At 47.9% G+C, this 22,987-nt stretch overlaps 1 protein-coding gene across 1 annotated transcript in view; it reads left to right on the forward strand.

The window, feature by feature from the left end:
- brf1a (BRF1 general transcription factor IIIB subunit a) overlaps positions 1 to 4,246 on the forward strand; it is an 88,218-nt gene extending 83,972 nt beyond the window's left edge. Inside the window, exons 18-19 of the mRNA XM_076027642.1 lie at positions 1,740 to 1,905; positions 3,437 to 4,246. Of these exons, the coding sequence (XP_075883757.1) occupies positions 1,740 to 1,905; positions 3,437 to 3,474 (204 nt within the window). The 3' untranslated portion in view covers positions 3,475 to 4,246. The remainder of the gene's footprint in view (positions 1 to 1,739; positions 1,906 to 3,436) is intronic.
- The last annotated feature ends 18,741 nt before the right edge of the window (positions 4,247 to 22,987 follow it).

Here is a 22,987-nt window from a genome sequence, read left to right on the forward strand (position 1 = left end):
ACATATGTATATATATATATATATATATATATATATATAAAAAGCAGAGCGAGGGGTGCAGGCTGGAATCACAGGAGGAGGAAAAACAGCTAAATAAGAGAAAGGGGTGTGTGTGGAGAGGAAATGGGAGGCAAATTGAAGGGAAGAGGGAAAAGTCCCAGCAGGGAGTCCGGCAGGCTGTTGCTGAGGAGACGGAGGAGTCAAGCTGAGGCTCTTCCACCTGCTGCTCCTCCAGCCTCATTACTGGCCCCGGGCTGAGCGGAGCGAGGGAGGAGCAGGCCGCTCTCCATCACGTCGCTGTGGAAACGCACGGCGACGCTCTTTCTCTTCCCGAAGCCAAGTGGTGACCTGCGACGTTTAGGAGGTCCGTCTCTCTCCCCCCCCCCCCTCCCCCCCCAGCGTTGCTGCTTTTATTAGTTTCTCGGGCCCCCCCCCCCCCCAAATGTCAGCAGCGCTGTTCATCGCCACAAATAATGCTGGTATTGAGTGAAGGGACGGGCTTTCCGCGGGGAAATTTCTTTTTGTTTCCGCTCGTCAGTGACTCCATCGACGAACCCCGGCCGTCCAAATCCATTTCCTTCAGCCGGGCTAGTGGCGCTATTTCGTGACATGGGGAAAAGCGGAAGGGCCGCAGCGACGGCCGCCGTCTCCAAAGTAGACATAGCTGAAGGTTAATTGTGTGACTTTTGGAGATTTTGAGAAGAAACGGCAACGCCAAGTGGTCACATTTTACACTGCGAGAGCTCTTTCACTCCCCCCTCCCTCTCCTGAGCTCGCCAGTGAACTACAGCTCCTAATACTACTCTGTCCTGCGTACGAAAACCACCTCATTCTTCGTTGGTTTATTTGAGGATGCAAGCAGTCCGCCTAAAAAAGCCACCCTGAGCTCTGGAGTCGGAGTGATACCAGCGCTGCCGCAGTCAAAAGCAGGAAGTAGGTTTTCCAAGCGCTCCCATGTTTGCTCCCGCTGCTGGAAATTGTTCCTCCCTCTCCCCAACGCTTTTTTTTTTTTTTTATTACAGTTTGTTTATTATCTCTGGCTGTCACCGTCCCGCTACTCATGCGGTTTTATGGATTTTGCAAAAAAAAGAAGAAGCAAAAAAACACCTCGATCTTTAGTTTCTTTCCCCCCCCCCGGAGTGCTGAACACACTGAACAGTGAAGGTTTCACAGCGAGACGGAGCTCTAATTAGGTTTTTTGACCCCATCTTCCCCCTCCTTCATTTTTAATTTCACGCGCTTTTTATGAACTTCGAAGGGTGACTCTGCCCCAGGGGCTGCCGTTCCTTCCCCACCCCCCTTTTGTTTTAAACAAAGGACATCATTAGATGTGCAATTTCTCTCTCTTTCTCTCTCTCTCTCCCTCCCCAGTTTTTTTTTTTTTTTTTTCAAAAAAGTGACTCCCTGAATGGAAGGGTAACGTGCACGTGCAAGATAACGTCGGTTGCCGTCATGCTGTTCAGTCACGTTGTGGGGAAGCAGCACTCGATGAAAACACGTCCTCGCCACCCTGCGCCCCCCGCTCACACCAACACACCACCCTCCATCCTGGTTTTTATTTATTTATTTGTTTATTTATTTTTATCATTTTAAAGGAATTGGGCCGTATCAGATCAGACGCAGCTCAGATTTCCCCTCGGGCGGAGGGGAAGCTCGTATCTCACGCAGGGAGAAAAAAAAATATTACAAAAACACGTTGTTTGTCTGCCGGCGACCGACAATATTTCCTGTTTGTTCAGGCCGCCGCTGCCGCCCCTGTGCCGGCGGCCGCCGCTGCCGCCGCCGCCGCTGCGGTGGTGGAGAGCGGGCCGGTGACGTACGACGACGCCGGCGGCGCGGAGGACGAAGACGAGGACGAGGAGGAGGAGGCGTGCGTGAGCGCCGTGGATCTGCTGGGCAGCCGCGGTCAGTGTGAACACACACATACATGCACACACATACATATACACATGCACACACACATGTACGTACAGTGTCCGGAAACACTTTTGTTCCATTTTAAATAGATATTTCAGGAGTTTGTGGCAAGTGGGCGACTGCTACTACGTGGGAGAAAAAAAAAAAAAAAAACTCGATTGTGGATCATTAGCCACATAATGATGTGCCATTTTTCTTCTTCTTGAGAAACCCAGAGTTTAGCTGATCGTGTGTGGGCGTGAGAGATGCTGAGCTTGGGGTCAGATGGAATCTGATGGGAACAAACCGAGGGAGCAGATGATAAATTACGTTGACGTTGGAGTCGTCTGCCACAGTGGGAGTGATGGAGCGTCTTTAATGTCATCATGCTTTTAAAAAGAAATTCAAATCCTGGTGACATGGTTCATTGGTGTGCTTTACATTTTTGGAGCTGAGCTGGTTCACGGTTCTGGCCGTCAGAGTGACGGAGTTTCCCCGTCAGTCTCCCAGACACCGAGGATTTCCTTTCCCTCCATCCGATCTCGCGGCGTTCCCGAAAGTTGTCAAACGTAAAACGGTCCGGTCGCCGAACTTCGGAAGGTCGTCTGCGACCGAGTCCCGAGCGGCTCGCGAGAAGCGGCCTTTTTTTTTTTTTTTTTTGGAGTTAGGATGAGAATGTCAGCGTGTGAGCCGCCGGCGATACTGGAGGAATTTCTCCGTCTCGACGTTGACGCCGGCGGGGTCACAGTTTGTCACGTCTGGACCGCGGGAGCGCTTCGCTTCGCAACGACTGCCTTTTAATGAAGCGGCCTGGGTGGGTCACGGCTCAGGACCCCCCCCCCCCCCCTGCGTTTTAATGAGGCCTGGAGCAGATTCAGTTTCTACACTTCGGGTCTGTTCAGCCGCCGCCGCCGTAAAGTGTCCCCGAGCCACTAAATTGATCCCTGGAGGTGGTGGTGGTGGTGGTGGTGGTGGTGGGAGGGGGCGCTCTTTGTTTATGCTCTGCGTTGAGGTCAAAGGTCAGGGTCAATGCGGAGCTGAAAGGGGACAGTCTGAGCGGGACGGACGCCAGCCGACATTAAAACTCAACTTTCTCCTGCGGAGCGGCGGCGGGGGCAGCGGGTTTTATGGGTCGACCTGCGGGAGAACTTTTTAGAGGTTCTTCCAGTCGAGCTCTTTTAAGAACACACAGTCCCCCCCCAGCGCTCACATTAACCTGCTGTAAAGCCAATGATTTGGCCTCTCTCTCTCTCTCTCTCTCTCTTTCTCTCTCTTTCTCTCTCTCTCTCTCTCTGCCTTCAATTCAAGATTCTTAAGCAGTGTTGCCTAGTGTTGCGCTAACGTCTTTGTTGAGCGGGAGCGCGCTGTCGCGCTACGCTAACGTGTCGGCAAAGTTATGTGGCGCTTCTGATTATGACTGCCTTCACGCGGGCCGGACAGAGACACGCAGCGGGCCGGATGTGGCCCGCGGGCCGTCGTTTGGGGACCCCTGCTGTAGATCAACGAATCACTTCTAATCCCGCGGCGCTCCTCTCCACAGATTACGGCTGCGACGGCGATTACGACGACGGATTCTAGCGCCGGCCGACGCTTCGTCAGCCGCCGCACCGAGAGGAACGAACTCTTGCAAACTCTGTCAGGAACCAAATGGAAACGCGAGACGCTTGGAGGGAAGTGAGGCCCTCCCTTCCATTCGTCCTCCCAGTCGGAGCAAACTGGGAGGACGCGCTGCTACTGGGACGCTGCTGACTCAGACTGGGAGGCAGAGATTGAGGGACGTTGAAGATGAAAGAACAAGCCTGGGTCGAAACGGCTAAAAAAAAAAAAAAAAAAGGAACCAACACCAAATGCTGCTAAAACAGGAGTGACACGGAGTCTTTAACTTATTTTCTGCCTGAGTGAGTGAGATGACCAAACCAGTGTTTAAAAAAAAAAAAAACGTCTTTCGTGGGTTTTCGCCGACAAAACGCGACTAACTCGATCTGCACTTTGCATCGGCGACACTTGAGTGCGTCGCAGTATTTCACCTCTGATTCTGCCTAAAAAAAAAAAAAAAAAACCTTCAACACTGTGCTGTGGTGAGTAAGCAAAAAAAAACAAAAAAAAACTGTCTTAATCCAGCAGTGACGAAACGCTGTCGCTGCCTGGAACCAGAGCCGATCGATCAATACCTTGGGTGATGAGCGGACGGACGCCTCCAGTTCGCGCTGCTCGCACCCAAAGTCTCACAACGCGGTTGCCTTCAAATAATCCTGTTTGATTTTGTGCAGTTTGACGCTTTTGATTTCAGAGCCAAGTTGGTACAGTTTTATTTGTTGATATGCAGGTGTAGATAATTGTCTGTCACAATCTAAATACATTTTCTGCAGTGTTTTTTTTTTTTTTTTTAATTTTTAATTTTATTTCTTCCCCAGGTGAAGTTTGGAAATGTAGTTTTCAGTTTTGGGTATTTTTTTGACTTTGGAGTGGATGGGTGAAGCATTTCTTCTGTTTTCATGTGTGTTGCTGCTGTTGCTGCTGCTGCGAGTCACCGTGTCACATCTCATCATGAGGTCCTCGTGTGCTTTTGCTGCCCCAGTAAAAATGCCACTACTTAAAAAAAACAAAACAAAACGATGTTTGCTCCTTCATTTCAAGTGTTTAATCGTCTAGAAGACTCAACTTTAGAATTACATTATTGTTTTAAACCCTTTACATAATAATCCTCTCGTTGTGGTTTTCATGTGCCTTTTTATTGCGCACTTAGAAGAAATTTGATGGACTCGGTGACAAGCAAGTGTGCTTGAGGCGGTGCAGATTTCTTCCCAACGAACTGTCCACTGAACCCTTGTGGTGCTGGAATCAACGCAGATGCACCGGACACTTCCTTCCCCTCTCCGTGTCTTCTTGGTGACAAACATCCTGCCTGCCTCTCGCTGCCTTTTCACAACCCTGCACTTGCGACTTCTTAATCCTTCCCTCGCCTTCCGCGGCAAACTGAACCCGGCCCGAACTGCTCGGCGGAACTTTGCTTTGTCCTGACACCGTCCCCCCCCACCCCCCCTCGCAGTAAAGCTTCTGATCTGATCAGACGTCTCGCTGGTGCCGCTGGATCCTTCGGCGCCCGTGCGGTATTACAGTATTCTGCCCGCGCCGTTGTTTCCAGAGATATCGGGTGTCTGTGGGCGCTGATGAAAGATGAGTCACTCCGTACAGTGGGAGGAAATGTGACACTGAGCAGGCTTTTACATCACGTGATGGATGCCGAGTAGGAGAAGCTGCGAGTTTCGCCGGCGTTTTTGTTTTTTTGTTTTGTTTCAGCATCGCTCAAGCGACTCCTGGGAGGAGCTCCCGACTTTAAGACCTTCGTTAGAGCCCGCTTCCATTCTGTTTTGAAGAGACTCGCTCGCCGGGGGTTTCGTGTAAGGGACAGACTGAAAAGAAGCGCTGTCTTCCGAGCGCACGTAATTGGCTTAACGCCATTTCAAACACCTCGCTGGTCAATTAAAGCTGGCGAGACCGCGGTTGACCTCGGCTACAAAACGTATTGACAAGTCGGTGCCGCCGTGCCAATGCCTGCAATCAAGGTCTTGACTTTAACTTAATGAAACTATCCCCTAAAGCATAGAGGGCAAGGAAAGCGCTGCAAATCAAAGTGTAAAACTGAAGGCACAAGAAATGTTCACTGTCTCAGACACCACAACACCTTACAGCCTCAGTGTGATAATAGAAGCCAGCTCAACTGTCGTCCCCTAACAACTCCTTACAAAAGGTGTAAACAAAGCATACCAAACAACACAACTGGATGTAGGCAAGACCTGAGGCATTTTTAAGAGACTTGCCCATTTTTGGACACAGGCCAGTAATGCAGAGGTGGCCTGTGGACATGCACTGTTCAGAGTTCTGAGAACTGACCTACAAACTTTTGTACATGATTAAACTGCAGTCACTCTGTGGTACATTTCATTCTGTGGCCAGTGTGATAGTAGAGGACGGTGAACTGTTAAATTCTGAGCTTTCATCGTCATTTTATCATCCAAAGATAACGGCACAAATAGTCTAAGCCCAAATATGGCTACAGCTCATCCACAAGTCAAGTCACATTTATAATGACGAGGTCAAGACCAACTTAAGCAGGACCAGGGGTATTAAGACCAAGGCCAAGACCAGGGGTACCAAGAACAAGGCCAAGACCAGGGGTACCAAGACCAAGGCCAAGACTAGGGGTACCAAGGCCAAGACCAGGGGTACCAAGAACAAGGCCAAGACCAGGGGTACCAAGGCCAAGACCAGGGGTACCAAGGCCAAGGCCAAGACCAGGGGTACCAAGAACAAGGCCAAGACCAGAGGTATCACGGCCAAAGATAACGAAACCAAGACCGAACAGTGAAAAATGTACATCAATCGACGGTCCAAAAAAATCACTTCCTTCCTAGAACACAGTCCCCATGCAGCAACATTTTTTTGTATACCCGCATTGTGCGTCCTCCTGTCAGGTCTTACTCTCCTGGCACAGCAGGAACAACGCGACACACAGTATGGTAACGAACGGCTGTGTCAATTATAAAAACAATACGTCTGCAGAGCGTCGCTATAGTGTCAGCATGGCTCTTTCGCGCAATATCATAAATGGAAACCTAATCCCCGGAGCCTTGCAGTGAAAAAAAAAAGAGTCTTCACATTTCCATCAAGAATAACTTTGACAATGTGGGTGTAAAGTTTGGCATTGGCTGTTGGGTCTTTTGAAAGATTAAAGTCCATGTAAAAACACGGCAAGTTAGAGTCATACCAGCAATGCCACTTGCACAGAGTTTTTTTCTTTCTTTTGTAGATTGCATTGGTTCCAGCAGAACTTCTCATTAATATATACTTTTAATTTAGCTTGTAATATGGAGGCTTTAAAAAAAATAAAGAGAACCTTTTCTGAGTAGAGAAAATAAAACATTTAAAGAAGCCCTCTGGCACATTTTAATGGTCCCTAACCTTTAACCATCCCCCCCTGTTGGCTTCTGCTCATAATAAAGTCACAGTTTAAAGACTTTTTTTTTTTTTTTTTTTTTAAGATTCTATTACCACGAGCGGCTGGTGTGAAGTGCTACTAAATGGTAGTCCTATTAGCCGATTATTAGCCGGCGTGAAAATGTCACCAGTAAGCCTCAGGCTGTCTGGAGGGGGAAGGAGGGGAATTACCGTCCCGTCGCCGGCGCCAAACATGTGAACGGGCCTGGAGTCGGAGTGGCGCTGAGCGGCACTGCGGGCCAAAGCCGGGAGCAGGAAAGACGGGAGGAGCAGGAAGTGTGAAGTTGCTCCGGGATTCGGCGCTCCGCTCGTTGTCCCCGTTCAGGTGGACTCTTTTTTTTCCTCCCCCGCTGCAAATCACTTCACGCTTTGCGGTGCTCCGTAATTGCGCTCGTCAGGTCAGTTTTTGTGTGAAGGGGGCGCTCTCGCTCCCATACTGGGACTTCCCTCCTCCCTCTCGACTGCACACTTTTACGGTAACCGCTGCGCGGCTCAGCGCAGGGGGAAGAGACGGACGGCGACGGAGGAAGAGGCATGGAAATAAAGTTGGACGTCAAGTTTTGCGGCTCTTGTGACCTGTGACCAGAGTCCAGAGGCAAGATGGATTTTTGCTGGCTGTTAAAAAATAAATAAATAAAAAAACGTTTTTTTAAAAAAAAAGTCTTTTATGCATTAGCTATTTTTTGAGCTGAGCCAGACTTTTTTTTTTTTTTTCCAGGCTTTTCTCGCAGTCTTTGGCTTGAAGCGTGACTAAGAGGGAGAAGCGAGGGTTTAAAAAGAGAAGCAGGATCTCCTCCTCTTCCTCCTCTTAGCTTCCTCTCTGCTCCCCCTGCTTCCTGCACCCCCCGCCCCCCCGCCCCCAACCCACTGCACAGACAGAACGCTCTTCCCTCAGGATGTGCTTCTGTCTTCTGCTCACTAAACCTTCACCTCTGTCTCACTTTGCTGCTCTTTTTCCCCGTTAGCATCTTTCAGTTCGCGCTTGCTCCGCTATCTTTGAGAAGTTGGCAGAGCAGAAAAAAAAAAAAAAAAGGTTAAAGTCATTTGTTGAAATAACAACAACCATTGATTTGTTAAAATATTAAAAAAAAATAATGGTTGTTACATTTTTGTCTTTGGTTATTTGTAATAAATATTTCGTCTCCTCCTCCGTCCAATCACAAGGCACCATTTTCACTGGTCAGTCAACTGGTCACGTGACCCCCGTACGTCACGTCCACCGACGTGGAAACAACACTTCTACGATATTCCTCCATGCGGATGTATCTGAAAAACCGTAGGGAACAAGAACACCGGACCAGACCGGACTGGACCACCCTGTTTTCTTGCCAGAGACATTTCCCTAATAATCCCACTCTGCTCGCCCTCAGATCCCCCCCCGCCCCCCCCCGCCCTCCCCTCCCCTCCCCTGCATCAGCATATCAAACTACACCACCCCTCCCTCCCCAAACGCCACCGCCTTTCTCACCCCAATTATTTCCCGGGTCCTTGGCTCCAAGGGATCCCCCCACCCCCCACCACCGCCACCTTTCACTTTACTTTGTGCTCCGGCTCTTTGCTCACCTTCCACCGTTCACCGCAGGCAGTCCTAATAAACATGTTGGAGGTTTTCACGTCTTCGCCCCCCCCCTCCCCGAGCCCCATTTCTGTGCCGTCATCAGGATTAAAGCTTGTGAAGCGCCGCTTAAACAGAGGAGCTCCAGACCAGCGGGAGCTTCCGAAGGACGGAGCAGACACTGTAGCCGTCTTCCTTCTTTTTTATTTCATTAATTCTGCTGGAATATGTTCAAGCTCGGCTTCCCTGCCAATAGCTTCTACAACTCGGGGAGAGTCCAAAACAAAGTCATTGTCCTCCGCTGTGTCCTCCAAGAGATGATGTGCACTGCTGGAACTTCGGCTCGGGACCAAGGACTTTTCAGAACTTGCAGGATTTGAAAGTGCAGAAAGTATTTTTTTGAGGGCGACGCGAGGGTGCTGCAATAGTTAGCATGAAGGTTGCCAATTCCATTCCGGCGCCTGGTACCTTTGAACGTGGAGTTTGCAGGTTGGCCCTGCGTCTGCCTGGGTTCTGTCCAGGTAGTCCGGCTTCCACCCCCAGTCCAAAGACACAATTCTTCTGCGGTTTCAGGTGATCTGCAGCATCCAATCAGGTACACATACAAGATACAAGTCTGATTCTCTGGACCGAAATATTTGGCATCCTGTTTCTGTTTCCAAAGGCAAAAGGTCAAGGCCAAGGTCAAGGTGCAATGTTTGCCATCCCAGCGCCCGACACGGCCGAAGGAAATCTGAGACTCGAGGCTTCGGAGAACATCGATACTTGGCAAGCTCACTTCTCCTTCAGGATTTGGAGGTTTCTCTCTGCGTCTTTCAATAAAGCATTTCTAAATCAGATATTTCAAAACCAGCGTCAAACTGTGCGAAGAGAAAGTCAGCAGAGTTTCTTCTTGCGGGTTCTCTTGGCTGGACGAACCCCCCCCCGCCGCCCCCCCGCTAGAGTGAGTTTCCAGGTGCTTCAGGAAAGCAGTGAGAAAAACTCCAGCCCGCCAACTCTGGTGTGACAGCGTGTCAGTTTGGCAGCTGAGTCGAGTGAAGCGCCACAACTGCAGCACTGACAGACAGAGAGAGCGGCACAATGTGGAAGTGGCCCAGCGCCTGCGTCTCCTCGGAGATGTACTTGGGCAAATGCCACCGAGGAACACCCCAAAACACCCCCCCCCACCCGCTCAGCTCGCTGATGCGTTCAAAGGAGACAGAAAAGCAGAAATTAGTCTCGGGTGAGGAGTCTCTCTCTCTCTCTCTCTCTCTCTCTCTCTCTCTCTCTCTCTCTCTCTCTCTCTCTCTCTCTCTCTCTCTCTCTCTCTCTCTCTCTCTCTCTCTCTCTCTCAGTGCATTCCCGCCGCTGCGGTGCGCCCGGCTGTCTGTCTGTCGTCCCGCGATTCGCAAACATAAATTCCCGGCCGGCGTTTGGCTCCCGGTGAGCGGCGGTAAACACGGGAGAGGGAGGAGGATGAGGAGGAGGTTAAACGCAGGGCTGACGGTCTGGTCCTCACGCGCGTCTATAAATTGAATTGACTGGGGAGCAACCAGGCGACACCCACGGAAGCCACTAAAAAAACACACACACACACACAGACACACACACACACGCGCACACACGCACGCACACACACGTGCGTGTGCGTCCCGCTGTGAAGATGATGAGCTCACGTTCTGGCAGCGCGCGACGCTCCGGCTCTTTTACCGCAAGGCGGTTGGAGATGAACAAACACGTGTGCGCAGGGTCGGGCCGGCGTGCGAGCGAACGGCGAGCAGATGCAGATGAGCCGCCGAGCGTGGGGGCGGAGCTCGGCATCTGGTTTGCGCAGAGGCTAAAACCTCCACTGGGTGATCTGCGGTCGAAACGCTGGTCTGGGCGTGGACTCAGACGTCAGATTGTGTTTTCTTTGGAAATGACACTGAGGGGCCTCTGTTACGCCGTCGCTTCAATTGGCCGGGTGTTGTTAGCCAAAATGCTGTCAAAGTAACTAAACTTTAAAGGTTGAGAGTGTAATATTAGACCTGATTTAATAAAAGTGGATACGCACAGTACAATAAAAGTCATTTGTTTTTTTTTTCTACCCATAGTAAGGTAGAAAGTTAGATAGTATAATTCTAAGGAAGCCTGGTGTGGACAATCCAGCTGTCTGATAGCAGAAGGTGGACGAGGTATCCAGGTTTGGGTGCACAGGCCAGCGTAGCTCACTGGCAAAGTCAGGAGAGGGAGGTTGAGGGAAAGAGCGCTGCAGTCTAAAATGTAACCACTTGATGTCGCTGTTTCTTCTCAAAATCTCCAAATATTACACACTTAACCTTTGACCTTTCTGAACAGTCCTAGCGTTGCTCTGTGAACAGCCGACTAACCCTCGACCCACTTGGCATCACACCTCTGCGGCAGACACGATGCAGGGCTCCAACCTGACTGGACAACGCTTGCCAAGTCCATAGTTGATACTTTAGAAACTTTCTCTGGCTTGTTGTTCAATATGTCTGTCAAAAAGACAACCGACACCAAGCAAGAGTTTAAAAAAACAAAAACATTTCGTGGTTAAAAAAAAAAAACTAAAAGGATAGCATGAATTGATCACTGCGGGTCTATTTGCACTGGCTTTTTGCCGCTTTGGTTTTACTGTGAAACTTTAAAAGCAACTCGCTGCTGGTCCACAAGGCACTCTGTCTGGTTTATTCGACGTCTCTTCTGACTTTTCTATTGATTTCAACTCATTCATCTGGCCAAGAGCCGAAACTCCTGGAGAGTTCAGGCTGTACTCGGATGAACTGGATGGATTGGACCAAGTGTGTCAAAGCGTTCGAACCGACTGTCTACGACCAGCGGCGCGACAAGCTACAGGGGAAATTAGCAGCACGCCAAGCCAACTGGGACTAAAGTGACAGTGACAATTTCATCAGGAAATTACCTACAGCGCTGTTATTTGGTTCACTCGTACTGACATCCGACTTCTGATGTAATTGCTACTGCTGTAGCAGCCATGCTAACTTCTTTGACGTTGGCCTAGCTCCCTCTTGCTTAAAGAGGCGGCAGCGTGTTCCTCTTAACTGCCAATCGTCCACTGGGCTAGTTTGAATGTCTGTGGTTGTGTTATGTGGCCAGAGACTGAGTCACGCACTTGATACTGGAATATCAGTTGAGAGCTAAATCTGTGCACGTCTCTCCGTACTGCAGTTCTGCTGGCAATATCGTCCAATGTCAATGTCAACGACCCACTGGCTGCTAGACGGAAGGTCTCAATACATGTTACCGAATATGCACACAAGTATGAGCGTATTCTGCTGAGTATGTGTTAAATTCAAATGAACAAAACTTTATTTGCCCCTTGTGTGTCATTAAAGGGATTTAAATTGGATTTTATGATGATATAGGATATAGTGTGCGTGTGTGTGTGTGTGTGTGTGTCATAAACAGAGTCTAGAGTCTAAATGCTGGCATGATGTAATATCTCACACGCAGAGAGCAGCGGGACACTGAGACATGACCGCCGTCGACTCACAGAATCCCTGGTGGGAGAAGACAGAGCACGACGCTAGGCTGTAGCTGTGTGTGCATGTGCAGCGTGTGTGTGTGTGTGTGTGTGTGTGTGTGTGTGTGTGTGTGTGTGTGCCCCCCCCCTCTTGTTTTGTTCCCTCGCAGCCCTGTAATTACCTCCAGTCAGATCTGCTTCTGTAACACAGGTGGGAGACAAAGAATTTAATTACAGGGCGCGAGACGTGCTGCAGCCCACCTGTGTGTGTGTGTGTGTGTGTGTGAGCGATTGTGTGTGTGCGCGCGTGTGCGTGTGTGTGTGCACCTGTGTGTGTGTCTGTGCTGTACGGGTCGGAGGGGCACAGATTAGCACCTGCAGGAGCTCCTCTTGCTAAACATGTTTTGCGAAAAAGTTATTTTTCAGTGTGTGTGTGTGTGTGTGTGTGTGTGTGTGTGTGTGTGTGTGTGTGTGTGTAAGAGCGAGAGGGAGAGAGAGAGAGAGAGAATGGAAGTGTGTTGGTGAGTGAATCGTGGTTAAATTAAAATATGCAGAGAAAAGCAGAGGATGGATGGTGTTGGCTGATTTTGATGTTGGTAGTAAGTGTGTGTGTGTGTGTGTGTGTGTGTGTGTAAGAGCGAGAGGGAGAGAGAGAGAGAGAGAATGGAAGTGTGTTGGTGAGTGAATCGTGGTTAAATTAAAATATGCAGAGAAAAGCAGAGGATGGATGGTGTTGGCTGATTTTGATGTTGGTAGTAAGTGTGTGTGTGTGTGTGTGTGTGTGTGTGTGTGTGTGTGTGTGTGTGTGGTGCACCATCTGAACACCTGACACCTGCTATGACGTATGCGGGAGAAACCCACTCTCTCTCTCTCTCTCTCTCTCTAATTTTCTCCTCCTCCTCTCCACTTTAATCTCTTCAATCTCTCACCGTCTCTGACAAAAAAAAAAGGACCAAACTCATCTCATTTGCTTCGCATATCACTTCATTTCGCCCCTCGCAATTTCCTCTGCCTTTCTCCCAACTTTCCCTCATTTCTTATCGCCTCTTGCCTTCTTCCGCTTTTCCCCCCATAATTCACCCCTCCGTCACTGGTCGACGCTGGAGGTTCCCGCCGCTCGAAGGCGTCGCGGGATCGCCAATGGAACGCTGGAGTCGACGTGTCCCAAGAAACGCTTCTAGCTGATTTTGACATTTTTTGAAAGGGAGGCAAATTGCGTCTCGACATCCTTTCGTGCTACGTAGCGCTGAATAGAATGACTAGAATAAATACAAGGCTGCGGGTTTGATTCCTGGGGCCCTTTCTGTGTGGAGTTTGGATGTTCTCCCTGTGACTGCGCGAGTTCTCTGCAGGTTCTTCGGCTTCCTCCCGCAGTCCAAACACATGCATTGGAGGCGAATTGGGACCTCGTAACTGTCCGCAGATGTCTGATTCCGGTTCGGTTCCTGATTCTGATGGAACCGGCTCAGTCCCAACCGACACATTAGCGATCAAGGGCAGGCCTCTCGGTAGGGAGGCGACCTTGCCGAAGTTTCAATCCGGCGTCAGAACGGGGAAGAGTTGGAGTGACTTTGAACGCGGATCGACGGGCTGGTCCGCGTATTTCGCAAACTGCTGAGCTGCCGAGATTTTCACCATCTGGCTCAACCTTCCCGCCATCCACTTATCTACCTTCACCTTTTTAGTGAATTGCAGGACTGGATCCAAACACCTTCCATATTTTAAAAAAAATCCAAAGAGTGGTGTCAGCTTCTTGGCTGCAACAACACAAACAGCTTGACAGCTTGTGGGTTTGTGTTGTGACGTATGCATTGCAAATAGGTTTGCAACACTGGCTTCTGTTGAAAGTCACCTCAGACTTCCAATTCCGCCCTTAACTCCTCAATCTCAACCCTCGCCCTTAACCCTCAATCTTTGGCCCTCAATCTTGGCCCCCAAAAACAAATGTAAGGGCTTAGAAATGGGACACCCCTTAAGTGCAGTTACGTCTTCAGACTGTGGGGGGCGGCCTTACACCAAAGCTACGTCCAGTCAGTCAAGAAGACGACGACGAAGAAGAAGAAGGAGAAGAACAAGACGACGAAAAAGAAGACAAACATCGTAAAGTAAAAAAAAAAAAATGATGCAACAACGATGTCAATAATCTATAAAAAAAAGTCTTAAACTAAGACAATAAAATGGTTTTGTAATATTTATATCTTTATTAACTAAGAAAATACTTCCATTTGTAGCTCGCTTTTACATCGCAATCTTTTTCGAAGATGTCTTGGCGAAAATACGCAATGCCTTCTGGGTAGCCCTTACTGCCAAGGGTGGTGGCGGAGAATCTCAACATTGAGGGCGATACAGCCCTTAAACTCGTCCCTCAACTTGGCGTTCTTAGAATCGGGACAGCACTTGCACCTCGCGGGAGCGCGCATTTCTTGAGATTGAGGGTTGAGATTGAGGGTTAAGGGAGGAATTGGAATTCACCCTTTGACCTTGAGGTCCATGGTCAGTGCAAGCTGGATCAGTTTTGAAAAAGCGAGACGTCACTGCGAAAGCAGCAGCAGTTGCTGCTGCAGGTGTTTTTTTTTGCTGCCGGCTGGATGAGCAGGTGATGATGATGCGCCGGCGCCGTTCAGGCACGCCATGCCGTGTTGCGAGAGGCGGCTGCGACGTGACCAGTCCTCCCTGTGAGACTGAGGAAAGTCCTCCAGCCAACTGATGCGCAACGACTAAATACAACTTAATACAACGCTGGACAAGCAGCCAGGAATTCAACAGATGGAAAGGCACAAACAGCCATGGTTAACGGGCTGAAATCAGAAATAAATTAAAAATAATAATAATAATAATGGGACATTAAAAATAGATGTCGTGGAAGCCAAACACAGCTGTTTGCACCCACTAAAAAAAAACAACCTGTTAACTTTTAAATCCCTTTCACCGTCTTCATTACAGTTTAAATTCAGACAGTGTTCTGTGGCGTTCAGTCGATCTCCACATTGCGTCCTTCCAGCAGGTGTAAGGGCGACAGTAAAAGGCATTAAATTTACACGATAGAAAGCTGTGCGTTTTTCTTCAGTTTGTCTAGCTAGTAGCTACCCAACAGACCCATTAAAGCCACCGCGGCTGCTAAAGGTAACCTTTCAAACGCCGGTTATGCTGCGCACGCAAATGGCAAAACTCCTCTCCCTTCACTTCTTCTGCATTTAATGAACTCGTCTCTTTCCAATGAAAAGGCGCCGGGAGACAGGGAGCTGGTTCGCTGATGTTTCGGCCGGCTAATTGCGTTACATCCCCCTGTAGACAAGAGCTACTGGGCCAGAACCAGAACAAGTGTACAGTTTACGGTTACCGAAATGACAATGCAAATTTTCGCAGCAGCTGCTACGAGGTAAAAGTTCTGCTTGAGCAAAAAAAAGAAAAGAAAAAAAAAAAAAAGGATGAAATGTTCAAAGGCGCAGTGTCAGTGGAATTATCCATCCTCATCATCCAAATCTAATTTTAGGTGGTAAATCACTCACTCCTATGATAGCCGCTTTGTTTTACCTCTCAAAAGCCTCAGTGCGAGCCAAACTCATTTTGAGCTTCAGTCATTAGCTGCTATCTTCTGCCTGCTGCATCGCTGCCAACCTCATGGCCCGGAAACTCTGCCAGTACACCGTGGCCCATTATTCCTCCGCCGGTCAGCGGCGGATCCAATTCGGAGAGGATTCACAGCTTTATGCACACAATCCGCGGCTGCGGAATACTAATGATGAGATTTTTTTTTTTTTTAGATTCCACAAGCGAGACAAAAGGGGAAAGTGAAGTTTTTACCCATGGCCTCGAAGGGAGTTCAGCAGCTGAGCCAGAGTCAGGGGAGTCCAAAGTAGACGACGGGTCCCGACCTGATCCGGTATCAAGTCGGGAGCATTACCATCGTGAGTAATTGACTGGATATCACAAAGACAGAACCAAAGCAACAACCCTGGTCTGCACTACAGTTCACGCTGGACTGCAAACGGGCAAAATCAATAGTTGGCCAACCTCCTGTCCGTCGCATGGACACGTGTTCCTCCTGACACTGACTGAAGCTTGTGCAGTCACCGGCGTTACAACAAGTGGAAGTGTCACCAGCGTCATAGAATTGCAAATGTGCCTCTTGCCATAATCCCCCATGGCCATGTAGGTCAGTACATTCCCCCTTTACTGTCAGTGCCAGTAGATCCAAAACAGCTGCAAAAGTCGTGACCGCCACGCTCCCTCTCAAATATGTCGAATTCAGTGACATCGGAAACTGAAATTGAACGTGCGAAAACTACAACCGCGTCGCTTGAAATGCCCAAGTTTCTCTTCCACACTCGGAGCCGCCACCCTGTGCACTTGAGTTTCATGAGCGCAGGTGACAGAGTGGCGAGCAGATGGAAGTTCATCCAAGGAGCTCTGGCTCATTAGGCGGCAGTGTTACGGCCCAGAGTGGCTGAGGTCGGCCTGGCTGACTGCCCCCCTCCGCTGTGTCCCCGCCGCCTCGTTTTCTCCTCCATCACTCGCGTCCATCTTGTCGGATCGCCCTTCACGCCAGAAGGTTAGAAAGCAACACGCGGCCGTGCACTTTCACCGTTTTCCACTGATAACCCATCTTTCTCTTTCTGATAATCCGTCACCGTTGCTCTGCATTCTTACAAGATCGGAGGTCTAATAGTGCAGTTTTGCCAATTAATTGTCCTGTATTGCATAACGGCTATTTGTAGTTCGTTTGCTCACAAAGACTGTTTCGGCTAGGGAGGTGTGAATGTGCTATCGAACGTGCTTGCAGCATCATATACTTAGATTATCAGTCAACAGAGTTGTTAGTTGCTTTCAATACAAGACTGCAGACCAGAGCAGCTTCACTCTTGCAGTGAAGAACGCATTGGCCCTTTAAATGTGCAACATGTACAATACAGAATCCTATGAAGCTAAAAAGGTAGCGTTTGTGAGGGCCTCACATGTTATATAATAAGCAAGAAGGGATGAACACATACGTCTGCTAGTAGTGCAGCTAGTGTTACTACTGCTGAGTGTTGGGGGGGGGGTGGTTTGGTGCTCGGCTTCCGACCAGTGAACCCAGACACGCACTGCACACGTCCTCTGGGGGCCACCGTCGGCCGCCCTGACATCACATGATACAGTGTGACGCTAATTCACAGCGGCTCCACTGGGGAGCGCCGCGACCCGAAGGGCTACACCAGGTCGCAGCACAGGTTAAGTGGAACACTGCAGAAAGCAAAGGTGTTGACTCTTGGTATCTTTCGTCGGGCGGACTTTGCTTTGGTTGCTGCATCTTTTGGAACGCAAAGGAGTGGAAGTCAGTTAGGTGAACGTCGACAGGGGCAGTTTGAAACATCAACAACAGCCGCAATAAAGAAACACAAATCAGAAAAGACCAGAAGTCTTGTACTTGGTTGGTCTGAGTGTGAAATTTGTTGTGCATCTCCATTTGTGTCGTTATATTCCCGATGAAGCTGAAGCTAGGGTTAGGGTTAGCTGAAATTAGAAGCCCCAAATTTGTTGTGGGTGTGTCTTAGGGGGTCCTGATGAAGCAGCAAGTGGCCCCATGTCTCTAGGACAAAGTTGACCTCTGACCCCAATAGACTTGCACTGAATTAGGGTTCGCGATAAGGCTGAAGCTAGGGTTAGGGTTAGCTGAAATTAGGGTTAGGGTGTCAGGGTTCCTCATGGGCTAGAAGCCCCAAATGTGTTGTGGGTGTGTGTTAGGGGGTCCCCATGAAGCAGCAAGTGGCCCCATGTCTCTAGGACAAAGTTGACCTCTGACCCCAATAGACTTGCATTGAATTAGGGTTCGCGATAAGGCTGAAACTAGGGTTGGAGACATCTGGGCATGTGGGTCGCGGGTTGAGAGTGAGAGTGATTCTTCACACAATGAATCGGTCCTTTATGAGAGTCCAAAAATATGTTTTCCACAACTGTCACACTCTGATGTGTGCGGTTAAATGCGTAAACATACAGTAGCACTCAGGCACGTGCGGGCGGGCGGGCGCACGCAAAAAACAGCCAGTCTTCTGTCCTGTTAGCCACACATGACATAAGGAGGAAGAAGAAGTGAGACTTTCTGTCTTCCTTCTCTTCCTCCTGTTCCTCCACTGCTTCCTCCTCCAGCCTCTGCAGCCACTGTACATCCACCTCCATTAGCCGCCTGCACGCATTCTCCATAAATCATTCATCCCGAGGCCGGTGCGGCGCGGCGCTCTGCAGCTTAGCGCATGGCTTCACGCTCGTGCTGGTGTGGGACGAGTGCGTTAAGAGCTCCGTCCACACACGACCTTGTTTGGACGCTGCCGTGCGTGTTGCCTGAACTCACAGCTGCACTGCGTGCATGAGCTGCTGCTTGATTTCTTTTTTTTTGGTTTGTTTGTTTCTCCCCAGACAATAAGACGCAGAGACTCGGAGGTAAGACGATGATGGGCTGCGGCCTCATCTATTAATGATTGCACCTCTTCTAGGTTGGACTCTAAAATGAAAATTTTCTGTTGTTTTTTTGAGGTCCTTTGTCTTTAAACCGTATGCAGCGAGATTCCGTGGTGTTTTCGAGTAAATGTTTTATTTTGTCTCGCGAGATTTATGAGAAAATTTTTCGTGCAACGTAATTCTCGTAAATTGTCGTCTGACGTGTAAATGCGAAAAAGTGTTTCCATGACACTTTTGCGATACAACTCTATATCGATACGTGAAAAACCACCTCATGAGAGCGTCAAAACCTTTTAGCCATATTTGAGAGGTTTCTTTTTCCGAAGATTAGGCGCTTCCATGACCAGTTTTGTATTGCGATATTTAAGTTTTGCACAATTCTAGGGGTCATGGAAACGCAGCTATTAAGACTGTTGATATTTTTGCCTGGATACTGCGGAGGAGGAAGAAGAAGAAGAAGAAGAAGAAGAAGAAGAAGAAGATTTTTTTGATTTTTGAAAAATAACATTTATTTGCCGCTCTCATTTCCATTCAATCAATCAAACTAACTAACTAACTAAATAAATAAATAAATAAATAATTTCCTTGTTTTTTTACACAAGCACGTCGCTAAGAAGAAGAAGGAGAAGAAGAAGACGACTAACTAACAATGTCGTGAATGTATCCTAGTAAAGCCCATTGAAGAGCTCTTGTTGTTCGTTTACTGTATGATAACTAGTTAGTTCTGGCAAGTTAATGGTTGTTTCTGGGACTGCTGCTTATGTCACTCTCTCTCATTCCTCCACCTCCCTCCCCCAGACAGAGTGTCAGTTACTGCGTCTGTCCAATCAAAATGCTTGATCTGAACTGAGAGCTGAACAGACTGGATATGAATCAGGGCAAGAGTGTCGATTCACACTTTGCGTTAAAAGACTAAAATTCGCACACTGTGAAATTTTAGACAGACGCATATCTTGATTAAATTGGACTTTGAATGAGTGCAGTGGTTTTTAGAGTGAATTAGAATTGACAGACAGGAAACGGAGAGGTTTCAGTGGATGAAATGGAGCCTGGCTCACTGCTGCTGGACCCCTTCACTCCACTGCTGGGCTCAGAGACGCAGACGATGCCCAGCGTGTGACAGAACACAGCCTGGGGGCCTGGAGGACTGTGAAGTTGGCACTTCTGACCGGTCCATTAGCACTGAATGACCGCTATCATCTGTCGCAGACAATTTAACCGGAGCTTAAAACACTTGTGATTACGCAACTTGAAAACCTTTATCGAGAAATACATTTGAAAAGGCAAAGCACCAGGATGGTGTAATAATGGCTGGATATTTCTGCCATTGGCTGGTTCCCAATGTAAACTGTAATGAGGCCATTCATTGGTGGAAGCGCATCTGCCGACTTCCGTCTGAGATGTCTTGCGCCATTCAGAGTCATGTCACCCTGGAGAACACATTGCACACAGTGTACAACACACACACACACGAGTGTATTCTCATACTTGTTATGTGAACGAACGAACGGTCACTTTTTGATGGTAAAATTAAAAATAAAAAGGGCACTGACCGACTGACTCCGCTTTCTACCCATGTTCATTTTAAAGCAGGCCATCGTCAGCGCCGCGTTGCTGAAATTGAAGCCTGTGGCTGTGAAAGGGTGCGCAGAGTGAATCTCAGGAGCAAAACATTCCCTTTGACTGCGGGAGCTTGCACTTTGGCTGGTGGGCAAAGTCAGCCAGCTATGTGGGCGAAGGCATCGCCGCTACTCAGGGCAGGAACATACATTTTCTATGGACACGCACTCGAAACCCTCTCTGTCCTGCCCCCTGCACACCGGAAGCGCCCCCCCACCCCTCCCACCCCCCCACTGTGAAATGATTCACCGAGCTCTCTGGGCTTGTTTTGTTTTTGTGCCTGCTGCTGCCTGTGTCATGAAAGGTAGGCAGGCATGAAAGTTTATTAGATTTCCAGCCCGCAGGTTTGGAGGAGGAGGACTCGCTGTTCGGTCCTCTGGTGCCGAGCCTTGGCGAGAGGGAAGTTGTTGTGAGAGGATGATGAGAAAGGGGGGGGAAGTGGGAGGGTGTCAAATTCTGCACTGACAACAGCCACCGTATATACTGTATGTATGTATGTATGTATATTAGGGTTGTGCATCTCTGGTCTGTGGCCGATACGATATGTATCTCGATACACTGCCAACGATTCGATACATTAAAGATACGATACGATTTGTATATTATATTTCCGATACGATACGATTCGTATATTTCCGATACGATACGATTCCCCCTAATACGATGCAGTTGCCATTCAGCACAGTTTGATCCAACACAATGTGATTTGATTTGAGACTCCGATGCAAAGGAATGACGCTATGCAATTCAAGGAGTTTGATTATTTATTCACCAAAATACAAGCATTCTGTATTTTTCAATTTAAATTTAAAGGTCTTTTGTGAACAACTGGTTCACATTTAACAATAACAAGGCAAGTGCAATATACTTTATGGAAAATAAATGAACCTTTCCTTATTGCTTACAAATGGAATAAATGTAAACTCTTATTGCTGTTGCTGTAAACAGACACCAGCCTAACTGTCACAATAAAACAGTCACGACAGTGAAATAGCTTGGCTGTGATGAGAAATTGAAGACAGAAAAAGATTCAAATACTCAAAAAAAAATAATAATAATGTCATGGTTCCTTGAACTCAATCAAAATTAGTGCACAATGCAACTACTCATTGGTGTGTGACTTTCAGTCCATGCTGTATTGTTCAACCGACATGTTCCACTCTAAGGTTTTTCTTTAGGAATATCAGTTGATCCAGCACAGTGCTTTCAGCGCAGCACCCCTTCCGCTGCGCCAGAATTCAGGAGTCCGGCGGTGGCCAGTGTTCTTTGTTGTTGGGCACTTTTGGCTGTGGAATCGTTCCTCGAATAGCCGCGGAACGAGGGTGTCATTCACGCCAGACATGGAGCGGCACGCACAGCGATCGTTTCGGTGTCTGGTCTATTTTTTTCATTTTTTTTTTTTAATTTTACAACTGCGCTGTGCTGTAAATTCCAGCACTGCGCTGTGCAGGGCTGTATCGGTCCGTGACAGACGTAAAAACCGATGCATCTAGATTTAATCCCAAAATTGCATCGATTCACGGCTGCTCTACCGATGCACTCGCATCGTGCCCGCGCCTGTCCGTGGATCGATACGTATCGGTTAATCTTCCCATCCCTAATGTATATGTATATACTATATGTACAGATAGATACAGACGCTGTCACAACTATATGTCAGTACTTCAATGTGCTGTTTTTTTTTTTGTTTGTTTGGCCACAACTTTAAGTTTGGTTTAGTTAATCGCTGGTTGCGGCTGTTGTCGTTGTTGTCACCCGTCCTGATCATGTTCGCAACACAAATTTACTCCACAAAAACTAACAATCAATTGCTTGAAGACTCTACATTCCACTCGTCAGGATTTTTGCTAACCCGAGAAAAAAAAAAAACCAAAACAATTTATTATGATTATAATTACAGCTGCTGCTGTTATTTTCCTATCTGAAATAAAAAGGGAAAAATAATGTCGGAAAATGTGAAAAATGACGCTTCATGTGAAAAATACTGCCTGTGTTTTTTAAACAAAAATCATCCAAAGTAATCAGTAATGTAAACATATACATGTAAGAATGATATTCAGCTGTTTATCCTGATTTGTGAGTCTCAGATTTGTGAATCTTTTTTTTTTTTTTTTTAGATTGTGTGAAAAGTTTTCAAATTTGGTTTTGCACTGAAAAAAGTGTAAGTTTAAAACAAAGAATAAATGAAATATTCATCTGCACCGGCTGGTTACAGGGCTTTCTGAACGCACGCTCAGAGTAAATGTTAGAAATTTGACTCATTACGAAGAGGTTTAATTTGGATTGTTGGAGGACTTGTGAATGTTATATGCGATTGCTGTTCATTAAAAGTTATTTCACTTTAAAGGAAGGTTCATATGTTTATTATGCATCGGGGCAAATCACGCCGGGGAGCCCCGAAGCGTCTTCATCCCAAAAGAAAATAGACTCGCACCTTCCATGTTTTGTCTCGTCCTCTTTCTTTACGTTTTCCCGGCAGTCATGAATATTCAGAGGGGAGATATTTATGGCGGCTAATGAGTATTCTGCTCAAAGTCTGCTTTGCAAATTAGGCAAGCGAAGGGAATTGGATTGCTACTAGGTGCTTCCCAAGGCAACGAGAGAGAGGGGAAGCGACTAACTCTGCTTTTGAAAGGCTAATTTGATGTCATCATTAGCACAGTTTGTATGCGCACCGTCCCACGTGATGTGCGGAGGAATGTTCTTGTTTCCTATCAGAAAAAACTGCTGGGATATTAAAAAAAATAAAAATAAAATAAGAACCACGATGGCTGAATAGATGACAAAAAGATAAAACACAGAGTGAAAGTGAGGCGTCACAATCTTTCAACAGTTCGATCGACGCCGCAAGGTTCTCTGTAAACTTGTGTGGACGCTTTCTCAAGGACAATCCGATGCGTCTGCTCTCGGGAGCAAATTAATCCCTTCATGCCAACAAAACATGAAATCTATTTTTAGCCCTTCATGAAAGCCACCTCTGCGTTTAGGCCTGCACCAACACTAGACACACTGGAGTAATT

Source organism: Nelusetta ayraudi, unplaced genomic scaffold (genome assembly GCF_046127955.1).
Source record: "Nelusetta ayraudi isolate G7.1 ecotype Tasmania unplaced genomic scaffold, CSIRO-AGI_Nayr_v1 ptg000021l, whole genome shotgun sequence".
Taxonomy (NCBI): Eukaryota; Metazoa; Chordata; class Actinopteri; order Tetraodontiformes; family Monacanthidae; genus Nelusetta; species Nelusetta ayraudi.